The following is a 23,148-nucleotide window of genomic DNA, read 5'->3' on the forward strand; positions in this document are numbered from 1 at the left end:
CAAAATTTAAATCTTCACAAGACAAAACAACAAACAAAATGTGCCCCATTGTTCATCATTGGGCAATCTAGTTCAATATATTTGGTCTGAGCCTTGGAAATTATATCCTTAGCAAATGCTCTCCTCTGAATTCTGCTTCATAGCCAGTTTTCAGAGCTCCAGCATCACCACTGTCTCCTCCAAGTTAGCACAGCAGCCTACCACTGGAAATTTGAAGAAATCTTTTTAGTAATCATAAGAAATCTGATCATTTGTCCACATACATCAAATCAGTAGTTGCCACATTCCACTATTCTGAATGTATTTAATCCCTTTTTGAGTTAATAAGCCTTAAGGATTAAAATCTATAGAATAGTTACTAAATTAATTCAACAATCATCATTCTTCCAACCAATCTATAAGTTTATAAAAGCAGAGACTGCCGGGCACTTGTGGCTCAGGCCTGTAATCCTAGCTACTTAGGACGCTGAAATCTGAGGCTCATGGTTTAAAACCAGCCTGGGCAGGAAACTCCGTGAAACTTTTATCTCCAATAAACCATCAGAAAACTGGAAGTGGTGCTGTAGCTCAAGTGGTGGAGCACTAGCCTTGATCTGAAGAGCTGAAGTAAAGGGCTTAGGCCCAGAGTTCAAGCGCCACGACTGACCTAAATAAATAAATCAATAAATCAATAAAGCATAGACTATACTGAAGTGTGCATATGATAATTTTTAACTATAATACTCTCATGAAATTGGGTTTTACAGAAACATCTTGATTGCTTTGCCAAAGGAAAGGATAAATGATTTAAATAAGCTACCTAACATCTCAGAAGGAAAATGTTACTGGGTTTAGATCAACTTCATATACCCAGTACTGAGGAAATAAGTTTCAGAAATGGCAGAGGCAAAGTATTATAAAAATCACTTTATCATGAGGTACAACCAGGCTGCCTAGATCAACCTTGCAGGAAAAAAGGGATGAATGAAAAGCAACTAAGGCTTCTAAAATGAGCCAGTTGGTGGTGCTTTATGCTTGTAATCCTCAGAAGCCTGAAAGCAGAGGGTTTGGATTCAAAGCCTTCCCAGGAAGAAAACCTTTTTCTCTGCAACCAGCAGATAGAAAACATCAGCTCTTTGCCCACAGCCCAGCTGGATGCCTTCTTCCCACAGAGCTCCAGACAACCAAGACCCCTCATCTGAAATATTGTCAAATATATTAAAATATTATCTCCTGTTTGGGAGATAATATTTGAAAGATATATCAAAAACATTTCACTGACTTCTAAAGAAAGAGTGAAAGAGGAAATATGTGCTCACTAAAGGGTAAGTTACCTACCAAAATGATATTAATATGGCTAGATGCCCATTTGGAAACTTATCCACTCAGCCATCTTTCCTCACATCTTGTCAGTTAGCCTGAACTGTCAGATTTTTGGATGCAAGGGATGTGTATGAGTATGTAGGTTGTAAAAGTAATAATGAAAAGCTAAACACTGGAGGCTCAAGCCTGTAATCCTAGCTACTCAGAAGGCTGAGATCTTAGGATCCCAGTTCAAAGCCAACCCATGCAAAAAGACCCTTACCTCCAATTAACCAGCAAAAGACAGAAAGCTGAGCTGTGGTTCAAAAGGCAGACTACCAGCCTTGCAACAACAACAAAAGTTAAGGGCCACCATCCAGGCCCTGAATCCAAGCCTCGGTAGTGGCTCTCACACACAAAAAATAACCATGATACCACCACAGGATGTGCATATCTTAGGGAAGGATGCAGATGGATGGGATGATGACTGTATTGTAGCCCAGTCTGTGAAAAAACCTAGGTGAAATCTTTCCTCAATACATCTTCATTTCCCTCTACACATTTAAAATCACACACACACACACACACACACACACACACACACACTTACATGGTTATATTTGTCTATATAATTATGTAAAATACATATCATACACACTTGCTTCAGAATTTTGTCCATCTTTTGGTTTTATAGGTAGTACAATATATCCAGGGTTTGGCTCATACTTGTAATTTCAGCTGCTCATGAAGGTGGGATCTGAAGATCACAGTTTGATGCCAACCCAAGGAAACAAATCCTCAAGATTCTTATTTCAATTAAGTAGCAAAAAGCCAGAAGTGGAAATCTGACTTAAATGACACAGTGATTGCATTGAACAAAATAATCTAAGCAAGATACCAGACCTCCATTCAAGCCTACGTACTGGCCCACTAGCACTCCAAAAGCCAAAATCCCCAAAAGACCAAACCAAAAACATGTCAAAATATTTTATAATTTTTAAAGCAAAATCCAATGAGGCAACGTAGTTTGTTGAAGATTTGGTGGTAAAATGTTGAAAAACCCCAAATTCCACATGTGTTTAAATGATTCAACAGACAAGCAACCAAGTAAAAATTTCCCAATAATGTTCCTTAGTATCCACTGGGACCCTTGACAAAGATTTTTTTCTATGCTTTTCAAAAAATCAGTTATTTTTCAATAGTATAAATCTTTATTATAAGTTATAGAAGTTTTTTAAAGTTCCAAAGTGAATTGAATGTAAAACAAAAAGCACTTAATATTACCAGTTTCTATGACTCTGGTAGAAAACCTGTAATACTGTGGCCTTTATGAAGGAGGAGAGGGAAGACTGGTCATGAAATGTTGGGAAGAAGAGTTTCCAATTGACTGTTTGAAACCCAATCTTCTGCCCCCCACCCCAACAGGCAGAGGCTTGAACTCAGGGATTAGGTGCTGTCTTGAGCTTCTTCTGCTCAAAGCTAGCATTCTACCACCTGAGTCATGGCACCACTTCTAGCCTTTTCTGAGAAGTTTGTTAGAGTTGAGAGACTTACGAACTTTTATGTTTGGGATTGACTTCACATCTCAGTCTCCTGAATGGCTAGGATTATAGTTGTTAGCTTCCCATGCCTGGCTTACATTCCACACTATTGAACACATAAAATTCAATTAGGAGGCTAAGATCTGGAGAATGGTGATTCAAAGCCAGGCCAGGCAGAAAAGTCTGCAACTCCATCTTCAACAAGCAAAGAGCTGGACTTGAGCAGTGTTTCAAGTAAGGTGAGTATGAGACCCTGATTTCAAATACCATTATGGGCAAAAACATAACAAAATAAAGCAATGCCCCAAATTAAAATAATAAAATTGCTCAATACCAAAATAATGGTCATTAAATAATGGTTTGAAAAGTAGAAAACAAATACACCCCTCCATAAATCCACATATAAAAATCTTCCAGCCAGATACCGGTGGCTCAAGCCTGCAATCCTAGCTACTCAAGAGGTTGAGATTTGAGGATCATGGTTCAAAGCCAGCCCAGGCAGGAAAGTCCCTGAGACTCTTATCTCAATAAACTACTCAGAAAACCAGAAGTGGCACTGTGGCTCAAGTAGTAGAGTGCTAGCCTTGAGCTGAAGAATGAGGGACGGTGCTTAGGCCCAGAATTAAAGTCCCATGACTGACAAAACAAAAAACAAAATCCAAAAAACAAAAAACAATAAACAAAAAAGAAACTTCCACAAAATATTTGAAATGGGTGAATTTTCAATAAGGAAACAACATTTTTCTTTCTGTTTTTTTCTTGCAACAGCAAAAGAGATGGTTTATTGTACATGTGTCACACTTGGCCACAACTATGAACAGAACTAGTCCAGAATGTCACAGGTCTGGGGCACAGGACCATCAGGGGATGCTTGGTTATGAGCAAGGTGTGTCTTTCAGAGATGATCTTGGCAATGAAAGTTCTGGATCCACTGGGAAATCACAGCGGCATGCAGTCCAACATCTCAGCGTCCCAGCCTATGGCATTCCTTATTCCTCCTGCTCCTCTGGCCTTGATGGGTGCACAAACTGGTTTACTTAGACCTCTGCCTCCTCTTTCTTCTTTTGCCCTTCAGCCTGCGCATTCGCTTCCTCTACTTGGCTCTCATGGTGCTGTTTTTTCTAGGAAGATGGTGCTAAGGCAAAGAGCAGGAAACAACATTTTTCTACCTAAAGATGTCTGTGGGGTTAACAGTGGAAGAAATAGATTTATTCCCAGATATTTAGACCAACATGCCAATTCTGACATATCTATGATGATAGAGACTAGCTTTAGAATGATAAAAATAAACCAAAGGACTACATCCCAAAGTATTGGACAAGGCTAACAAAGCAGAGTAGGGCATCAGGGTATAGGGTAAGAGCTATGTAGAAAAACTAGTTGTTCCTACAATGAAAAGTATTACCAGGCCTAGCAATTCAAGTTCGCCATACCAAGTAGATTTTGAAAAATAGTCTGTTACTTATTATATTAAAGAAAAAATTAAACTTGTAGGCTCTTCAACTTTATATCAAACAACCTAAACTTTGCTCAGGGGACATGGTACTTAATATTTGGATCATCAAGTGCCAATTCCAAATTTAATTATACAAATAATAACTCTACTAATAGAGAATGTTAATGGTTTCTTACAGATGGAGCTGAAGGTAAAACTGCTAAGACTTTTCCCACGGAAGAGACTATTCTTATTACACCTCTTCCCATGGTCTTCCAACTGCCTCAGTGCATTCATTTTTTTTTTAACAAAACTCGAATATTTCCACTTTATTCACCCAGATGTCCTTTTAACACTTCAAAGGCTGTTTTTGAGAAATAATAAAATTTTCAAAAGCACAAAAAATGCCACCCAAGTTAAGAAGTTTTGAGATCAAGCAGATGAAAGGGAAAATTTGAGTAAGGAGCGAGTTTAGTGTCCTAGCCATGACAAAATCCTAAGAGTTAGTGAGTGAACACATGACTCTGCACATATCCACAGAGTTGAGGTCACATGATGATTCTGGCTCCTGGTCCTCCTCTTTGCTTTCCTGGTCTGACACACCATTCTCTGGGATGCTGAGCTCTTCTTTAGGCTTTCTTCATTCCCCTCCAGTAACTCCTGCTTTATAGGCTTGCGCAAGATAGGCTTTTTCTTCATTTTGACATTTGGTTTAGGTTGAGAAAGCTATTTTTTCTCCAATTCAATGCTGTTTGCCTATAAAAATCACAATAAGAAAAACCCAACTAAGACAAGCATCCTTGGTTAAAGGCATTCTAGGTTGTAATCTCTGAACTTTTAGGGCCTACTTTACTCTTGGCTTTGACTGTCTTTTGTCTTCCTTCTCAATCAAACTCTCCCCATCCCCACTCCTAGGGCTTGAACTCAGGGCTTAGAATCTGTTCTTGTTTGCTTTTTTTCCCCCTCAAGGTTAGTGATTTTCCACTTGAGCTGCAGTTCCACTTCCATCTTTTTGGTGATTAATTGGAGATAACTAAACCATGATGCTCAGATCTCAGCCTTCTGAGTAGCTAGGATTACTCAATGAATTTTCAGGAAGAGGCATCATGATGTTATGGGATTTCATGAAGTCATAAATATGATGATACCCAAAACCTTGAACAAGGACATTCTCAACTTCACCCCAGCATAACCATTGAAGTGAGGGATTTTAAACACTAATACATTAATACTGCTCATACTCCCCTCAGACTTCAGGATCACACATCACATTTGACTATCAAGCCTCACTGGTTACCTGGAACTCGCAACAACAGTTTCTGCTTTCCTTTTACTTGGAGACCTGAAACTTGAAGATTAGGATTTACTTTGTTCAATTTTGAGTCTCCTCGGTATTTTTCTTCAATTTTTGTTAATCAGTTTTTAACTTGAAGTGATACTCTGCTAAGATCAAGGCAACCTAAGACATAGCATATCATTTTTAATTGTCTCTTTGCTTAGTTTACTTTAATCAAGGGATTAAGAAATCTATTATAAGGTTTTTGGTGGGGGTAGCATTGTGAGGGGAAGGGCAAATGGACAAATGTGGTGGAAGTACTTTATGTGCTCCTACAAAAGTAAACAATGAAGGTGGGGGAAAGTGGCTCACAACTTTAATCCCATCTATTCAGAAGGTTGTAAGCAGGAAAAATCAGTGAGTCTTATCTCCAAAAAACTACCAAAAGAAAGGAAATGGGTTGTAGCTCATGTGGTAGCATGCTAAGATTAAGCAAAAGGAGCATAGATATGGTACTCAGGCCCCGAGTTCAAGACCTAGAATAAGCACAAAACAAACTAACAAAACCTGCTGAAATTGCTTTAAGAAGGGTCTATGAGAGAAAAATGGTTAGGGTAGATTTGATTTGGGAACATTTGGTATCTGTCACAGTATATGCGAATAGATCCACTATAGGTTGCTCTGGAAATATTATTCCTTGTTCCATTATGAGCTATTTGGATTCACTATTTCAGTGTGAAGTGATATTTCTTGAGAGAAAATTGTCAGTTTGGAGCCCAGCACTGCTGGATCATGCCTATAGCCTTAGCTGCTCAGGAGGTGGAGATCTGAAGACCAATGTTTGAAGCCAGCCCATGAAAGAAAGTCCATGAGACTCATCTCCAAAAAACTACTAAAACACTCCTGGAAGTGGTGCTGTGACTCAAGTGGCACAGCACTAGTCCTGAGCAAAATTAGCTCAAAGACAGCACCCAAGCCCTCAGTTCTAACCCCAGGATCAGCATATACACAGAAAAAGTTTAGTATCACTTCTGAACGAGGTTTTGTACCATTTTTCCATGAGTTCATTTTCAGACAGCACTATGTCCTGTGGGAGGCTTCTGTGTTCTGGCTTACATGGCATTTCTATTAGATGATATGTAATAGGCATCTACACAAAATTCCCTCACTCAAATTATATTCTTCAGTTAACAATCTATTATGGGAAAGAATTGAATTTCCCCATTTGTTTAAGTACTCAATGAATTTAACAGTATAAATTTGTAGATTGCTATTTAAGTTATATTCCATTTCTATTAGTTTACGCTCTTAAAGTTCTTATTCTTAGTTTATGTAAGTATGTATGTATGTATGTATTTTGTTGGCCATGGGGTCTGAACAAAGGGCCTGGGAGCTGTCCCTCAGCTTTTCAGCTCAAGGCTAGTGCTCTACCACTTGAGCCACAGTACCACTTTCTGCTTTTCTGCTTATGTGGTTCTGAGGAATTGAACCCAGGGCCTCATGCATGTGAGGCAAGCACTCTACCATTCAGACACCTTCCCAGCCCCTCTTTGTTTAGTTTTAAAGTGCCTTTAATGACCTTTCTTAATATAAGATGATATAATTCTATATCTAGTTTTTTTAATAGGTTGATGATTTCCCATAGATTCACCGCCATCAAAAGATACAAAGTATTTCCCTCACCCTTAAAAGAACAGCCAACTTCTGTTTCCTCAGAAGTTGCACAGAGGTTCTTCCTGCAGAGTATCTCATACTTATATCTAACACCATGTGACAGAACAGACAATAACAATGTCTTGTTATTCTGTTATCCTCAGAAAATAAAATGCTATTCAAAAAGACTTTGGACCTTTGTTTCCTCATGTTATTTATAATTTAAGGGAGCTCAATGCCAGACATTACTATTTTCTGTAGTTGTATGTTACAAGATCTACATTCATTCCCATGGAATATTTTATTTTTGTTGGGTGTGGTGGTCCTTGTCCTAGGGCTTCAACTCAGGACCTGGTAATGTCACTTCAGTTTTTTGCTCAAGGCTGGGACTCTTCCACTTGAGCTACCTCACTGCTTCTGGCTTTTTAGTGTTAACTGGAAATAAGACTGGGTAGGTGATGGAGTGGGTATGACTGTGATACATTGTATCCATGTATGGGAACTTCACAACCTCCTTCTTGTACAACCAATACTTGCTAATAAAAAGAAAGATAATTAGAGGTCTAATTGTTCACAGTAAGTTTCTTGTAATTTCCCTTGTAATTTCCCTTCTTATGTCTTTCTCATTTTTTTCATGCTAGCAGGTGCTCAGTGCTGACCCTTAGCTCTTTTTCTTATGGCTAGTACTTCAGCCACAGCTCTAGTTCGTTTTTGCTAGTTAATTGGAAGAAAGAAACTATCTGATATTTGTGCCTAGGTTGTCTCTGAACCTCAGTACTCAGATCACAGCATCCTGAGTAGCTAGGATTACAGGTGAGAGCTACTCAGATCCTTGTTGTCTCCTAAATTATCCCATGTCCATTTCACAATGGCAGTCCATTTCCATGGTTCCCAGCTTTGCAGCAAGAGCTTAATTATAATCCAACACCAAGTCTAACCTCACCACAGATGCTATTTTTTGTGTCATACTCTGACTATAGACACCCTTCTCCTGGCTGATGCATTGCAACAACCTAGATGGCTCTCATACTAGGCCACAAGGATAGGAAGCCAGGAAACACTAGCTTAGAAGCTGTAAAATCAGAGGAGCAAAAAGATATCGTAGTGCATTCTGCTGTGATCTTATTCTGATTTAAACAGCCTTGTCATCTATTACCAGGAGTAGCTTTGACATCACATTCTGAGTAGTGACTGGGTGTAAGCTGGTGTGTCCGAGCTGACTATAGTATTGTCCTGAGCCTGTGCAGACTGAAGAGACAAGCCAGTGCCAGTAGCACACACATTGGAATAACAAAGCAACCTATAGTTAGGCATTGCCACTCTTTGTTCTAGAGTAATGAATGAATGACTCTCTAATTTCTTGACAAGAAATTCCTGCAGACCCATATGCAGCTGCCTCATCAGAGCAAGTAAAGAGCCTGGTGCTGCCTGGAGGAAACACTGTGTGAAGCTGCCAGAAAGCATCTGTTTACTGGACTCATGGGGCTCCTCTGTCCTCTAGAATTAATGACAAATGAGGAGCAAACACCTCCCCCTCTAGGCAGACATACACTGGAAGAGCATTGCCACAGCACAACAGGGGACTCCCAAGACATACACTTGATCTGTGCTGTCAGAACTGAGAGTTTTATTTTGGGGGGGAGGGTCCGGTTGTGGGGTGTGAACTCTGGGCCTGTGCCCTGTCCCTCAGCTCTTCAGCTCAAGGATAGTGCTCTACCACTTGAGCCAAAGCGCCACTTCCGGCTTTCCATTTTGCTTATGTGGTGCTGAAGAATCGAACCCCCGGGACTCAGGCACGCAAGGCAAGAGCTCTACCACTGAGCCAACTTCCCAGCCCCAGAGCTGAGTTTTTAATGACACTTCATCCCACAGTGCTCCCTAAACCTTCAACCCAACCCTGCTCCTTTCATGTCCCTGACAATGTTTATAGGCATCCCACATCCAGACTGAAGATGTTCCTTCATGTTTGGAGTAAGTCTGATCAGACTTTATATGGATCCACTGCTCAGTCAGGACTCTCGATCCCTCCCATCCCCATTTTGATACTGTGTGTCTCTTGACCTATTCCTGTCTTCTCTTTTCAAGATTCAGTCAGGGCCGGGTACAGGTGGCTCACACCTGTAATCCTAGCAATTTAGAAGTCTGAGATCTGAGGATCGTGGTTCAAAGCCAGCCCAGGGAGGAAAGTCCATGAGACTCCTATCTCCAATAAACCACCAGAAAACCAGAAGTGGCTCTGTGGCTCAAGTCGTAGAGTGCTAGCCTTGAGTTGAAAAGCTCAGGGACATCACCCAAGCCAAGCCCAGAGATCAAGGCCTATGACTCAAAATAAATAAATAAATACATAAATAAATAAATAAATAAAAGAAAGCAAAAACATACAAAGCTCAGAATGGCAAGCAGCTGAAAACAGGATGGAATAAACCAACATTATCTATGACAGTTTTCAGATTATGCAGAGAAATGCCTGCATTGTTGAAGCCCAAGCCCATCTGATTGCTGAGTTTTAGCTGGCTGGCATGCCCATGATGCCAGGTAATGGTATTCACAAATTTTGTTATATTATTGGATGAGACCAATAGGCTTCAAGTTGGGAAGCTGAAAATTTTCTATTGATCTAGAAGGAGAAATATATCAGGACAAGAAATGGGATTAACACAATGCCAAAAGCAAAAGGCCATCCAATCCAAGGAAGACAGAATAACTCTGTCTCTGAAAAGATGATTCTCTCAAAGGAATCCTGAGCTGAGTATGGTGGTCTATGTTTGCAATCTCTGAATTTAGGAGGCTGAGTCAGAAGTTAGGTTGAGACTAGCCTAAGTTCCATGCCAAGAGAAGAACACAAAACCAAACCTCATCTTACAAAATAAAAGAAGGACTGGGAATGTGGCTTAGTAATAGAGTGCTGGCCTAGCACATACATGAAGTCCTGGGTTTGGTTCCTCAGTACCACATAAAGAGAAAGGCTGGAAGTGGCACTGAGGCTTGAGTGGCAGAGTGCTAGTCTTGAGCAAAAGAAACTCAAAATGAATGGTGTTAGGAAAAATGTAAAATTAATGAAATAACATCTCTCTCCCTCCCCTATATCCCTTCCTGCTTTCCTCCCTCCCTCCTTTTCTCAGTACTAGGGTTTATACAAAGGATTTCATGCTTAGGCAGGTGTTTAACTCTTAATCCACACCACGGCCTTTTTGTACTTTAGTTTTTAAGTTAGGGCATCCTGTTTTCTTCCCATCCCAGGACCAGCCTCCCATCTAGCTGAGATTATTGGAATCAGCCCAGCTTGATGATTGTGATCAGATCTCACTTTTTGCCTGGGTTGATCTTGGATTGCAGTCCTCTCAATCTATGCCTCCCAAGTAGATGGTACTACAGGAGTGACCTATTATGCTTAGCCTTTAAAATGATCACTTAGAGCTGGGCACAAGTGGCTCCTGCCTGTAATCCTAGCCACTCAGGAAGCTGAGATCTGAGGATCGAGATTCAAATCCAACCAGTGCAGGAAAGACCATGAGACTCTTATCTCCAATAAACCACCAGAAAACCTAAGTGGTCCTGTGGCTCAAGTGGTAGAGTGCTAGCCTTTAGCTGAAGAGCTAAGGGACAGCAGTACCCCGGCCAAGAGTTCAAGTCCCAAGACAGACAAAAAAAATCACTTAGGAAGATAAAAGAAAAACTCCTGAATTCTCACATTTATTTAAATAGCGGCTGCCAGTCATATTTCATAAAGCACTTTTGGGGCCCATGAAGTCTTTTATTTTTAAAATACAATAAAATAGTACTAGAGCAGTTGGGATATTGTTCTGCCAGTAACACAACTGTAAGAGCCTCGGAGGGAGCAAGCAAGCCGGCTACAGGCCAGCTCCACCGCCGCTTCTTCTGAGCAGCAAGCAGCCATGACTGGGGCACAAGCTCCTCAGGCCAGACCCTGCAGGCAGGGCAGCCCCTCCAAATCCCTCCAGTGGCTGACCTCAGGCCTCAAAGGCTCCAGCGCCGAGCTTCCTGGGCTCATCCCTAGGCTGGAGGTGCAGTGTGAAACAGCAAAGGAGCCAGCGAGACTCCTCCAGTGTCAGGGCAACCAGGCAGGAGTGGAGCCAAATGGCCAAACTTGCAGCAGCGACTGCAGCAGTTGTTGCTGCCTCGTGCAGCATGGGCCAGGGCTCCTGCAGCTGCTCAGGCACAGCCAGAGGCGGAGAAAAACTCCAGGACTGACACAGCCCCCTTCCACCCAATCTGCCTAAGGTCTGGGAGCTGGATCTGGAGCAGAAGGAGAGGGGTTCATATGGGTGTTGGAGGCATAGGCCTGCAAAACCCCATCTGAGCACCTGTGTGCCCTGAGGGTGCATACAGACATGCATCCCTTCCTTCCAATTTATTTATTTTTGTTGGTTGTGGGGCTTGAACTCTGGGCCTGGACGCTGTCCCTCAGCTCTTCAGCTGAAAGCAAGTGCCCTACCACCTGAGCCACAGGACCACTACCAATTCTTCTCGGGGAGGAAGGGACACCCTTTCCTCCATGCTGGGCAAAGGTTCTGCCCCGGTGCAAGACTCAGGTAACGGTTTGCTCAAAGTAGCATTCGTGCTTCATCTACTTAACCACGTAGAACAATGCCTGGAGACCCCCCCCCCATGTGTAAATCACCTGTGCTTTACCTACTTTTACAACCTTGTTTAGTGGAACTGCTCCACATTTGTTGACAAGGATTAGCTTTTTCTGTTTAAACTCTCATTGTCTGTGCTCCCATAAAACTGTTTAACTCTCTGCCCCTGACTGAAGATTTACTTCTCCTGCTTGTGTGCTGTATATAAGCATGTGATGTTTCAATAAATTTTGTCTATACCCACATGGTGTAGTCCCTTCTTGCCTATACCACACATCGTGTTCCCAGATCCCGCTGTGGAAACAGCAACAGATGGGGTTATGCCGGTTGATGCCTCTGACATCTCCCCCCTTTTTTGTTTTTTAAGTACAACTGTAAGCAAGAGATCTTTTGCAGAAGGGATTTGCAGAAACTATTTTGGAATGTAGACAGCAATATCTTGACAAGACATAATGCAATCAATCCTGTAGAAACACTATGGGTAAAACTGTGCCACCAGGTTCGAGGGTCCAATTGGTTTAGCACAGATGCAATTCCCTCAGCCAGACCTTCATATCCCACCCCAGGGAGTTGTGCCAAGAAAGTCTCAATGACTTCCTGCTGTAACTAGTGGATGTCCCAAGTCAAATTTTCTTGCAAGACCGGCAGGTGGTAGTGAAGTCCCTGCCAAGTAATGTTAGAAGTGTTGAATCAAGTAGGAGTGATGCACAGTTTATTGAGCTCTAATCACACTTGAAGGTTAGCTGTTTCTGCAGATCAATTATCTGGTCTCCCATCCACTGCACCGTGTGTTGCAGGGTGTTCAGACGGGAATCAATGTCCTGTTTAATATTGTGCTGATGAGTCCATAGCTGGTGACAGTCCAGCCACTTCTCTACAAAGTCCTTGGTTTGGATGGAGGAATGCAGGGCCACTCCGGCAGTCGCAGCAGTCATGGTGATAGCAGTCATTTCAAGGATCACAGCTACACTCAGACCCAGGAATCTCCTAGTTCTCTTCAGCAGTTGCTGGAAGACTCCTGTCAACAAACCAACAGTGGGGCTCTCCTGCCAAGGTCGGGTGAGGTTAACAGGCACCCAGACCCCTAAGCGAGATCTTAATATCAGGAGAGACTGAGAAGGCATATTAAAAGAAATAGTATGATTTAAGCATGTAAAGAGTCCAGGCTGCGTGGGTTCTCATTGATTGACACTGTCCCTGTGGGCTAGGACATAGGAAAGTTTAATACAACCCTGTAGAGTAGAAGAATGGTTCCTGAAAAATGTATAATTTGCCTCATGGGCCCTAGTAAAGTGACCAATCCAATTCTGAGTTGTATAAAATTGGGTGGCAAGTTTTATACATGCCACTGCTCAGGCCCTAAGTGTCCCCTGAAATTTATATGTGGCCTACGAGGCACAAGGCCTCCATCATGTCAGGTGAGCAAGCCAATGGGTTCTACATGATTTATAACTCCATTGTATAGACGTCACCATCAGAAGAATTATTAGTATACCAATCACCAACATGCTTTTCAGAATAATTGGCAATGAAACATCCATGAGGACCTCAATCTATAAATGAGATGTTATCATTATGCTGTATAATCTTTCCTCTAGGGTTTTGACACTGAGACCACTGAATAGAAACATAAACAAAATTCAATAATTAATGTCCTGGCATACTAGGTTAGGTGGTCGCCCAGTCTTATTTGTATAAGAATGATCCTTACCAATAAAATTTAAGGAAATTGTGCTGAATAGCCCCATATGATTGTTGATTTTATCATCAGGCAAGATGTATGCCCATACCTGTCTTCTGGTTGGTAAGCAAGGTGATGTCCCTAAACACAGTGGTAAAGACTCAAATCCTAAGGAAATAATATAAGGTATGCCTTCCTCACCTGGATGAGTAGGGTCTGCATGATCCCATGGTGGAGGAAAATACATGCTGTCATTTGTATACGCCACCGGACCTTGGTCTAGCTAATCCACTAATTTTAACAATGGTCGGTGAGTGACATAGGCCCAATATGCATGTTCACTACTCACTGCAGAAGTATTCACAAGCAGTGCAATCATGGCCAAAACAGATATTCAGGTATTCTAGGGGTTTTTGTACTGACCAGGGTGGCTTCGGTCTTGTGTCAACACCTTATTCTGACCCCATGTTGCTGGGGTCAAGCTGGTTTTCTTAAGATAAGGATGATGGCTTCCTCCGGACTTCAACCTTAGGTCTGCAAAGCTGCGTACTAGATGTTCTTCCTCAGGGTTGTGTTGTGTTGTTTTTGCTTCTCTGGAGGTCGGATGAGTCAAAAAGGGACCCAGATGTTGCCAGTGGATCCATCTGGAATGATAGAAACGCTGTTTTCCCTTATGGGGCATTAGTCTTAGTCTTCATTGATTAAATTTTTTAAACCATATGGGAATAGATAGTGAGGTGGTGCTAGAGGGATAAAATGCTTTTCAGCTTTAGTGAAAGGATCACTTTGAGTGCAATTTTAAAAATTTAGAGTAAATAAGGTTAAGGCAAAAGTTTCCCTTGGGGATTCCCCTTTTTTGTTTCTTTAATAATTGAAGCTTAAATGTTTTATGGGTGTGTAAACAGTTGGCATTAGTCTACACAGGTTCATTAAAGAAGTTTTACCTAGGGACTAACTTTAGTAAACTCTCCTAATATTTTTCTGATTGTACACTGGCTTTTAGAATATGGTGTGGGGTAGTTTGTCAAGGTGACAACTTTTTACTAATTACATTTTATTCCAAACTAGAGTTTAGGCATAATTTTTTAACTTTTCATAACTGTATGGACCTTTTGGGGGGCGGCTATAGCAGCATAGCCTGTTTAGTACTTTGGTTTGTAAAAGATTTAAATAGTCTAGGATGTTTAAAGGTAAGATCCATAAGAAGTTCCACTTGTAGGTGTTCAGTGGCAGTTTTGTAATTGACAAACAAGTTATAAAAGCAGATCGAACAGTTAGTGATTACAAATTGCATCAAGGCAAATAGGGTGGTTGAGTCCACACAACTGCCTGTAGACATCCTGGTATCCAGGCTGGAGATGGGGGCATTGCACCCAGCTTCAAGGCCTGGAGGTGGGACAAGTCTTACCTTGAAATCCTAGGAAAACATTACCTCCCCAAATGGGCGAAAGCATTGTTTAGCTCCTCAAATAGCCTAGGTGGGACAGGCAGGCCATCCTTTGGAATACAGATGTTTAGTGTAGCTCCTGGTGCTTAACTCTCTACTTAAGCCCTTATCTTTGAAAATTTAACATTTGGTCTAAATCCTGATATAAATGATCTTTTTAGTAATTATCAGACCACAATTTTGTTTTATTTTGGTGTTTATACCAATGTTTCTCTGCTTACCTGGGACTTATTTGTCTCAGTTAAATTTGAATTTTCTCCTTCCTTGTTCTGATTAATACCCTATCTGTTTACTTTTGATCTGGTCCTAACAATTTCATATTTTATTCTTAAACAAATTTATTTGGTTAGTGTCAGCCCAGAATTTACTGCCAATTAGGGTTTTAAGCACATACAGAGCAGTTTGGATTTAAGCTATTCCCCACAATTCACAACCTCAGCCTTTTACAGCCAACTATTACAAATGGTTGACAAGTTCTTGCCCAGTTATGCATGCTTATAAAGTAGCTTGCCATGACCTCCAGCTCTGATCAATTTTAGAAGAGCCAAACATTATTGCCAAAGTCCCAGGAGTGCCTCTTTATGTTAGGGTAAACGCAACCTTGACATTTCCCTTGGTCACTGGACTTGAACTTAGTGCCTGAGTGCTGTTTTTCAGCTCTCCAGTGCAAGGATTGCACTTTGCCACTTCGGATTCCAAAGCAACTCTGCCCGCTTTTTTGGCACTCTGCTGGCTAGTTAGAGATGATAATTTTTCTCTGCCTGGACTGGCTTTGAACTGCAGTTTGTAGATCGCTCACCTTTGGTCCTCAGCTCCACCCTCATCTGGGCCCCCTCCCATTTCTGGAGTTCCCTCCATACAACTGGTCTCTCCCTCTCTCCACCCAGACCCACCTGAACTCCCATCTACCTCACTTCCTTTTCTCTCAGATACTTCTGCTACCAGGATGATGATGGAGGTCATGTGCTCCCTCTTGGGGGAAATATGGCTCCTCTAATAAACCTTGTAATAATCTTTCTCCTTTGCTTGCCTGCCTCTGCATGGTCCCATAGGATGGATGTGTCTGATCCTCTTTCACTGGTGGCTCCATACTGGGATAGGTTCCCCAGTGCATTTGCTCCCCCTGCACTTCAGAAGGGAGTTCAAACAGCTGCCCTGGGACCTATTCTGAGATCCTTCACTCCAGTCACCAGAGGACCATCAAGGTAACTTTCTCCTGACTGAGTGCTCTACCAGCCCATCCAGCCCCACTAATTAATTCCCACTCCAGGGTAAGTGACAAGTTTGTCTGAGGTCGGGGTTTCTGATTCCAATATCAGTGGTAAGGCCACCTGAGCCTTTCTGGGCTAACTGAGCCCCACCCTCACCATCTGACCAAAAACTTGGCCAAGTGCTGGAATTAGCCACTAGGGGCCTACCATGGCCCAAGGACCCACCTTGGACCAACATAAGGACAGTCTCCACTGGTGGGGCCACCACCTATTTAGGAGCCAACCTGCACTGCAGAGGACACTCTACTCTAGGCACATGGCTTCAGGTCACTTACCATGGGAAGGACACTAAATTTCTTTACATTAAGGCCACCTGGCCTTGGAGAGCTGTTGAGTCCCCATCAGTTAAATTTGGCCCCACATTTAAAACTCCACTTCTGAGAATGCTTGGGCAAGTAGCTCTCTCTCTCTCTCTCCCCCTCCCCTTAAACTCTGCCTCTTGCCAAAATTACCTGCTTGTAACCTCTTTCACAAGTATTTCATATGCTAAACGCTTTGGTTAAGCCCTGGAAGAATGTAACCAGTAATTGCTTGTTTCTACTCATTAGATAGAAAATGGGTGAGTTTAAGTCTAAACTCCCTGAAATAAAGGCCAACAAGTTTGGATATTACCAAAAGTGTATTAATCTTCTCTCTAGCATTGAGCAAGTGGTGGATGTGCCAAATTGGCATCTTGGTACTTCAGCTTAGTACTACCCCTTCCTCCTCCCCTGTCCTGTGGTGCCATTATGCTAGGCCAAGTGTATGTTCCTATTGCCTCCTGTTCACTAGGTTTCTTGTTGGCAAAGTTTTGTATTTTAAACTGACCACATGGTTCCATCATAATTAGAAAATTAGTTCCACTAAAATTTCAAAACTTTAAAAGTCTATTTTAAAATCTAAGCACGCTCTATAATCTGTGCACAAACATGTCTGTCTGTGTCTTATTTGACTATATGTAAGTGATTATGGTTTCAACGTTACTCTGCCTACTAAAAATCTTTGTCAATGGAAGCTGTGAAGTAATCTAAATTGCTTTAAAACTTTGTGACCTGACTAAGCCAAAGAAAAAACAGGCAGTTTTAAAAGACCTTGGAAAAGGACTTAAAAAAGACAATGTCCTTTACAAAGTAAATGAAATTGGTAACTAAGTTTGCTGTGAATTATGTCATTCCTATGTCCATCTATGCTAAGAGTTAACTATTGTACACTGACCATGGCGAGTAAACTAAAGCTAAGTGTTTCATTCTCTGTTTTCTCCCCTGTGTGCCGATAAACTTCAATTAAGATCAAGGGACCAGAGTGACTATGCCCAGTCACAGCTGCCTAAACCAGTGGCACCAGCCTGCAAAAGCCAGTGTAAACCAGGTCTCTAACCAGTATATGTAGAAATATTGCAGGTTACCAACAGGAGGTGCAACAGTCCATACATGCTGGGAGATGCCACAGTCTCTCTCAGACTCTGGCCTTGCTTCATCTCACATGACCAAAAGCCTGTTAATTAAGGGTAAAACACAAGACACATTAGATATTTGGTTCTGTAAATGTTCATCGCCAGAAGTTAGACCATACGGGGTGTATGAGCAAAGGATAGAAATTGATTTCTATACTATTTTACAATTGGAGGTAAATTCCTAAAGGTAACAAAGACTGCAGAAAAAAAATATGGCCACTCTTTATATTCACTGCCCACAGGACAGCCTACAGGCAAAGAATATACAGCCCAGTGTTTCAATGATGCATTTAAATGCAAATTAAAATAACTTTACAAAAAGGATTTAAAATGACATCCCCCTTGTAAAAATTTGAGAAGTTGTAGGGAGTGGCTGGCCTCCCAGACAAGTTTAAAAGATAAATTTTTCCTAAAGGTTTATTTCAAAGTAAAAGTATTCTAGTTTGCCCTTAAAGTTTTTTGTAACAGTTGCCAGAAGGCCCACAGTAAAAGATAGGGCAAGTTTGTCAAATGTAATTTAATAAGTAAAACCATGCTTATAAAACTACTTCCAATGACCATCTTTGTTGCTTTTAATTGGAGTAAAAGTGACTGTTTGTAAAAAAAAAAAAAACCAAAAAAAAAAACTCATTGATCTGCAGTTCGAAGCCAGTCCAGGCACAGGCAGACTAAAGTCCCTGTGAGATTGTCATCTCTAATCTGCCAACAGAGTGCTCAAAGCTGAGTTGTTTTGGAGTTTAAAGTGGCCAAGTGCTAGTCCTGAGCTGGAGAGCTGAGGGACAGCACTCAAAGTCAGTGACTGACCAAAGAAAGTGCCAAAGATGTATTTATCCCAACATAAGAAAGGCACTCCAGGGACCCTGACAATGTTAAAACATCCAGAGGCAATTACAAACAAATGTTTGGATGACAAAAGTGGTATCAGGTCCTGAGTTACTTGAGCTTGGTCCTCCAAAAAATTGATCAAGCCAGAAGGTCATGGAAAGATAAGTTTGTAAACATGCCTATCACCCATGTTGGTCTAACTGGGCAAAACTTTCCAGAGATCTGTGATAGTGGGTAATAAAAGCTAAGATTGTAGAATGTAAATCCCAAAACCCCTGTATCTCCTCAAAGTCCTAATTGGCAGTAACTTTTGAGCTGGTTAAATTCATCTGTTGAAAAGCTTGTAGAGCTGAGATTATGTTCCTATTGAGATCTGTCTAAAGGCCTACATAGGTAGGCATTCCTCTGCCAGACAGAAAATGCTTTTATAAACCAGGGTGTTAAACAGGCTATGCTGCTGTAGCCCAAGAAAAGGCCTGTACATTTGTTATAGGTTAAATGTTGTCTATAAGCCACTTTAAGCAGGCTACCCAGAGGCAGTGGGTCATAGAGTGCCAATCAGTCTCAGGTTAAAAGCATCTACTGGGCTTTCTTTTAAAAATCTCTGACAAGTAATTGTTAGTCAATTGTGAACAAGTTATAGGTAACCTCCATCTCATTGATCTCCTTGTTGCTTTAACTGGAAATAAAAAGAGCTTTTGTAAGAAAGTTCAAAGCCATCCTGGGCACAAAAAAAAAAAATCCTTCTAAAACTCCATCTCCCTACTAATCAGCACAGAACCAGGACTATCCAGCCAAAGGCTGAAAGTGGCATTGTGACTCTAAGTAGTAGAGCATTAGCCTGGAACAGAAGGACTCAGGGACAGTGCCCAGGCCTTGAGTCCAAACTGTAAATGCCAACCGGGACAAGCTATCCCAGCAATGGATGTTGAGACAATGGCCAGGACAAAGTCAGTCCTGACCATGGAAAACCATGGAAAAGAGTAAGAGATGATACCCTAAATGGAGTCACTTTATGCTTTATGCATTGCTTCTGGCAAAACTGGGGCTTCAGCTTCCACCCCCACTACAAAGGCAGAGGAGGGGTCCCGCAGAGCAGTGGGGACCTCACAGATGATGTCCTTCAGGGGAGGGGGCCTCACAGAAGAGGCTGCAAAAAGGGGTGTACCTCACTGGGAGGCCGCAGAAGTGAGGGTGCATTGTGGGGAGGTCACAGAAATGAGGGTGCCTTGTGGGGGAGGCCGCAAAAGAGGGGAGGGCCTCACAGGGGAGACTGCAGAGGAGGGGAAACTGCAAAGGCACAGAGGAGGAGTTTAAACTTAAACTCATCCATACTTTTACCTTCAGTTACAAGGGAGAGGGAAAGAGGGAGAGGGAGAGGGAGAGAGGAAGAGAGGGAGAGAGGGAGAGAGAGAGAGCCAGAGCTATCTGCCCAAGCACTCACAGAAGTGGAGTTTTAAATTTGGGGCAAAATTTGATTGAAGGGCTCAGCAGCCCTCCAAGGCCCAGGTGACCTTAATGTAAAGAAATTTAGTGTCCTACCCATGGTAAGGGACCTGATTCCACGGGTCTATATTAGAGTGTTCTCCACAGTACAGGTTGGCTCCTAAAGGGGGTGGTGGCCTTGCCAGTGGAGAATGTCTTCATGTTTGTCCATTTGCATTCCTTGGGCCATGGAGGAGGGGTCCTTGGGCCAAGGTAGGCCCCTGGCACTTGGCTAAGGTTTGGCTCTGATGAGGGGAAGGGGGGCTCGGTAAGTCACAGAGGCCCAGGTGGCCTTACCACTGAGATATCAGAATCAGAAACCCAGACCTCAGATAAACTGGTCACTTACCCTGGAGTGGGATTTAATTAGCAGTGTTGGATAGGCTGGTAGAGCGCTCAGTCAGGAGAAAGTTACCTTTGTGATCCTCTGGTGACTGGCATATAGGATCTCAGGATAGGTCCCAGGGAAGCTGGTTGAACTTCCTTCCGAAGTGGAGGGAGGATCAAACCCACTGGGGAGCCCATCCCCACAGGGGCGACCAATGTAAGAGGATTAGACAAAAATCCATGCAAGGGGACCATGTAGAAGCAGGAAGGCAAAGGAGAAAGATTATTACAAGGTTTATTAGAGGACCCATATTTCCCCCAAGAGGGAGCACATGACCTCCATCACTATCCTGGTAGCATGAGGATCTGAGGGAAAAGGAAGTGAGGTAGATGGGAGTCCAGGTGGGTCTGGGCAGAGAGAGGGAGGGGTCAGTTGTATGGAGGGAACTCCAGAAATGGGAGGGGGCCCAGGTGTAGGTGCTCATACTTCGAGCTCATGACTCTACCTGATTCTGGGGCCTGGAGGAGTTGCCTTGATCTCTTCTAAGTCATTTACCACATGAGGCTTTTCTGAACTCATACATCACTGCAAATTGCTAGCATTCCTCCCTAGCACATCACTCAATATATTTTTTCCATCATATATTTAAACATATTTATGTGTATACATTCTCTACCCTCCCCCAACCCCACACACAAAGGCATAGACCTTCAAAACAAAGCTTTTCTTTTTTTCCTTGCTACAGTGTCTAGAACCTAATAAACTCAATAGATACAAAAGAGTGAGCTGGGTACTAGTCTCACACCTGTAATGCTAGCTATTCAGGAAACTGAGATCTAGAATCACTTTTTCCATTTATTTCCCATTTTGATTAAAATTTAAGCATTAAAGGAACTTTTAAAGAGAATCAAGACTTCCTTTTTTCTGGAGGTTTCCTTCACTCCCTTTCACCTAGTCCAGCTCAACCTATGTCCCCCTGGGAGCTTTGGCATCCCAGAAAATCCACAGTCCCCCAGACCCCAGTTAAATTCAGACAGAATCCAGCATTGCCTTTAGTCATGTGGTGGGCAGAGCAGAAAGCATCCACCACGTGTGCTACCCAACACCTCTAATCCACACCAGTGCCACTTCCATACTCCTAGCCACATGAGCAGCATTGTGTCACCGTCGCTTGCACTGGCATAGGCTTCCGTGGTCATCAGGACAGATGTCCTGAGAGTTATTTCATCTGCACAAGGTGCCATTTCCTGGGTCCAGGTATATTGCTGATCTGGGAAATCACTGGCATTGGAGCAAGCCAGGGCTGCTGCAACCGCACTGTAGGATGCATCTCTCTGCAGCAAAACCTGAGGCCCTTCCTTCCTAGACACAATGGAGATCCTAGACAATTCCCTGCTTGTCCCTAGATGAGTCCATGAATATATCTACAGCCCTCATCTGTCAGAAATGAACAAAGAGTACAGAATTGTTCAAGTCATTTTCCTTCTTCACAGAAGGGTGCACTATCATCCTGGCCCCCCAGAGCGAGGCAGCACACCAAATGGGGGGATCCACTTGGTTTTCATCCCAACCTAGGAATGATATTATCCCTTCTCATGTTGCTAAGGAGTCAGGATCACATCTTTGTAAACAATCGGTTACCAGGGTAATAGGGTCATAGAAGGAAGACAAGTCATTCTAACCATCAGTGGACCATCCCTAGTCAGGAGGCAGTGTACTTTGGGAGGCTATTGCTCAAAAACAAACATCCTTTTTACCTGTTAATGAAACTGCAAATCCACTGCACCTCACCTTTGTCATTACAACAACAACAACAAAAAGAAAAAGAAAAGGGTGTTTTGGATTTTCTTGTCAGGACTGGCTTGAAACCACAATCCTCAGATTTCAACCTCCTGAGTAGTGCCAAGGTTTTTTATGAGACAATTCTCTCAAATTAACCACCAAGAAAGAAGCAAAAAGGAATAAAGAAAAGTCCAGGACTTGAGCTGAGGCTCAACTGGAAGATAATGGACAGCACCCATGCCCTGATTTCAAACCTATGACCAGCACATCATGAATATCATCATCATCATCATCATCATCATCATCATCATCATCATCATCATCATCATCATCATGTGAATAAAAAGACTGTGAGAGCCTATTAAGAATATTAAAATTGAGGGCTGGGAAGGTGGCTCAGTGGTAGAGCTCTTGCCTTGCATGCATGAGGCCCTGGGTTTGATTCCTCAGCACCATATAGCAAAAAAGAAAAAAGCCGGAAGTGGCACTGTGGCTCAAGTGGTAGAGCACTAGCCTTGAGCTGAAGAGCTGAGGATAGCACCCAGGCCCAGAGTTCAAGCCCCATGACCAAACAAAAAAATATTAAAATTGAGTGAGCCAGGCACTTTTTGGTGGCTGACATGTAATGCCAGTTAGGAGCAGGAAATCTCAGGATGGTGGTTAAAAGCCCACCTGGGCAGGAAATTCCATGAGGCTCTGATCTCCAACTAACCAGCAAAAATGCCAGAAGTAGAGCTGTGGTTCAAGTGGTAAAGCAACAGCCTTGAATGAAAAAGCAAAATAACAGTGACCAGGCCCAGATACATAGGGTAGGACTACTACTAAGTAATCAATTAAATACAAATACACAAATAAAAATCAGAGTGGAAGATGAGCACAAAAGCCAAGAGAATTGGTGGTTTACACCTGGAGCTCAAGCTACACAAAAGACAGAACTTGAAGATCTGGGTTCCAAGGCAACCCAGGCAGAAAAGTCCCTTAGAAATTTGTGAGTATGTATCAGGTGTGGGTCTTGAACCCAGGGCTTGAAATAGAATTTTTTTTTTCTTAAAGGTAGCATTCTACCACTTCCTTTCTTTGGGTGATGAAATGGAGATAAGTTTTATGGAC

At 42.3% G+C, this 23,148-nt stretch overlaps 1 protein-coding gene across 24 annotated transcripts in view; it reads right to left on the reverse strand.

Moving 5' to 3' along the window:
- Positions 1–2,515: 2,515 nt before the first annotated feature.
- LOC138835420 (endogenous retrovirus group K member 18 Env polyprotein-like) overlaps positions 2,516–23,148 on the reverse strand; it is a 40,857-nt gene continuing 20,224 nt past the window's right edge. For 12 of the 24 annotated variants that reach the window (XM_070033979.1, XM_070033975.1, XM_070033977.1 and 9 more), the window contains 3 exons: positions 17,575–20,440; positions 13,892–14,112; positions 10,852–12,805 (listed from right to left, as the gene is read on the reverse strand). In XM_070033979.1, coding sequence (XP_069890080.1) covers positions 12,510–12,805; positions 13,892–14,112; positions 17,575–17,642 — 585 coding nt within the window. In that variant the 5' untranslated portion in view covers positions 17,643–20,440 and the 3' untranslated portion in view covers positions 10,852–12,509. Of the gene's footprint in view, positions 5,014–10,851; positions 14,113–17,542; positions 23,143–23,148 lie in introns of those variants that run through there. The other 12 variants (XM_070033969.1, XR_011374616.1, XR_011374615.1 and 9 more) reach the window with 12 other exon arrangements.

Source organism: Dipodomys merriami, unplaced genomic scaffold (genome assembly GCF_024711535.1).
Source record: "Dipodomys merriami isolate MVZ:Mamm:240054 unplaced genomic scaffold, mDipMer1.0.p SCAF_2379, whole genome shotgun sequence".
Lineage (NCBI taxonomy): Eukaryota > Metazoa > Chordata > Mammalia > Rodentia > Heteromyidae > Dipodomys > Dipodomys merriami.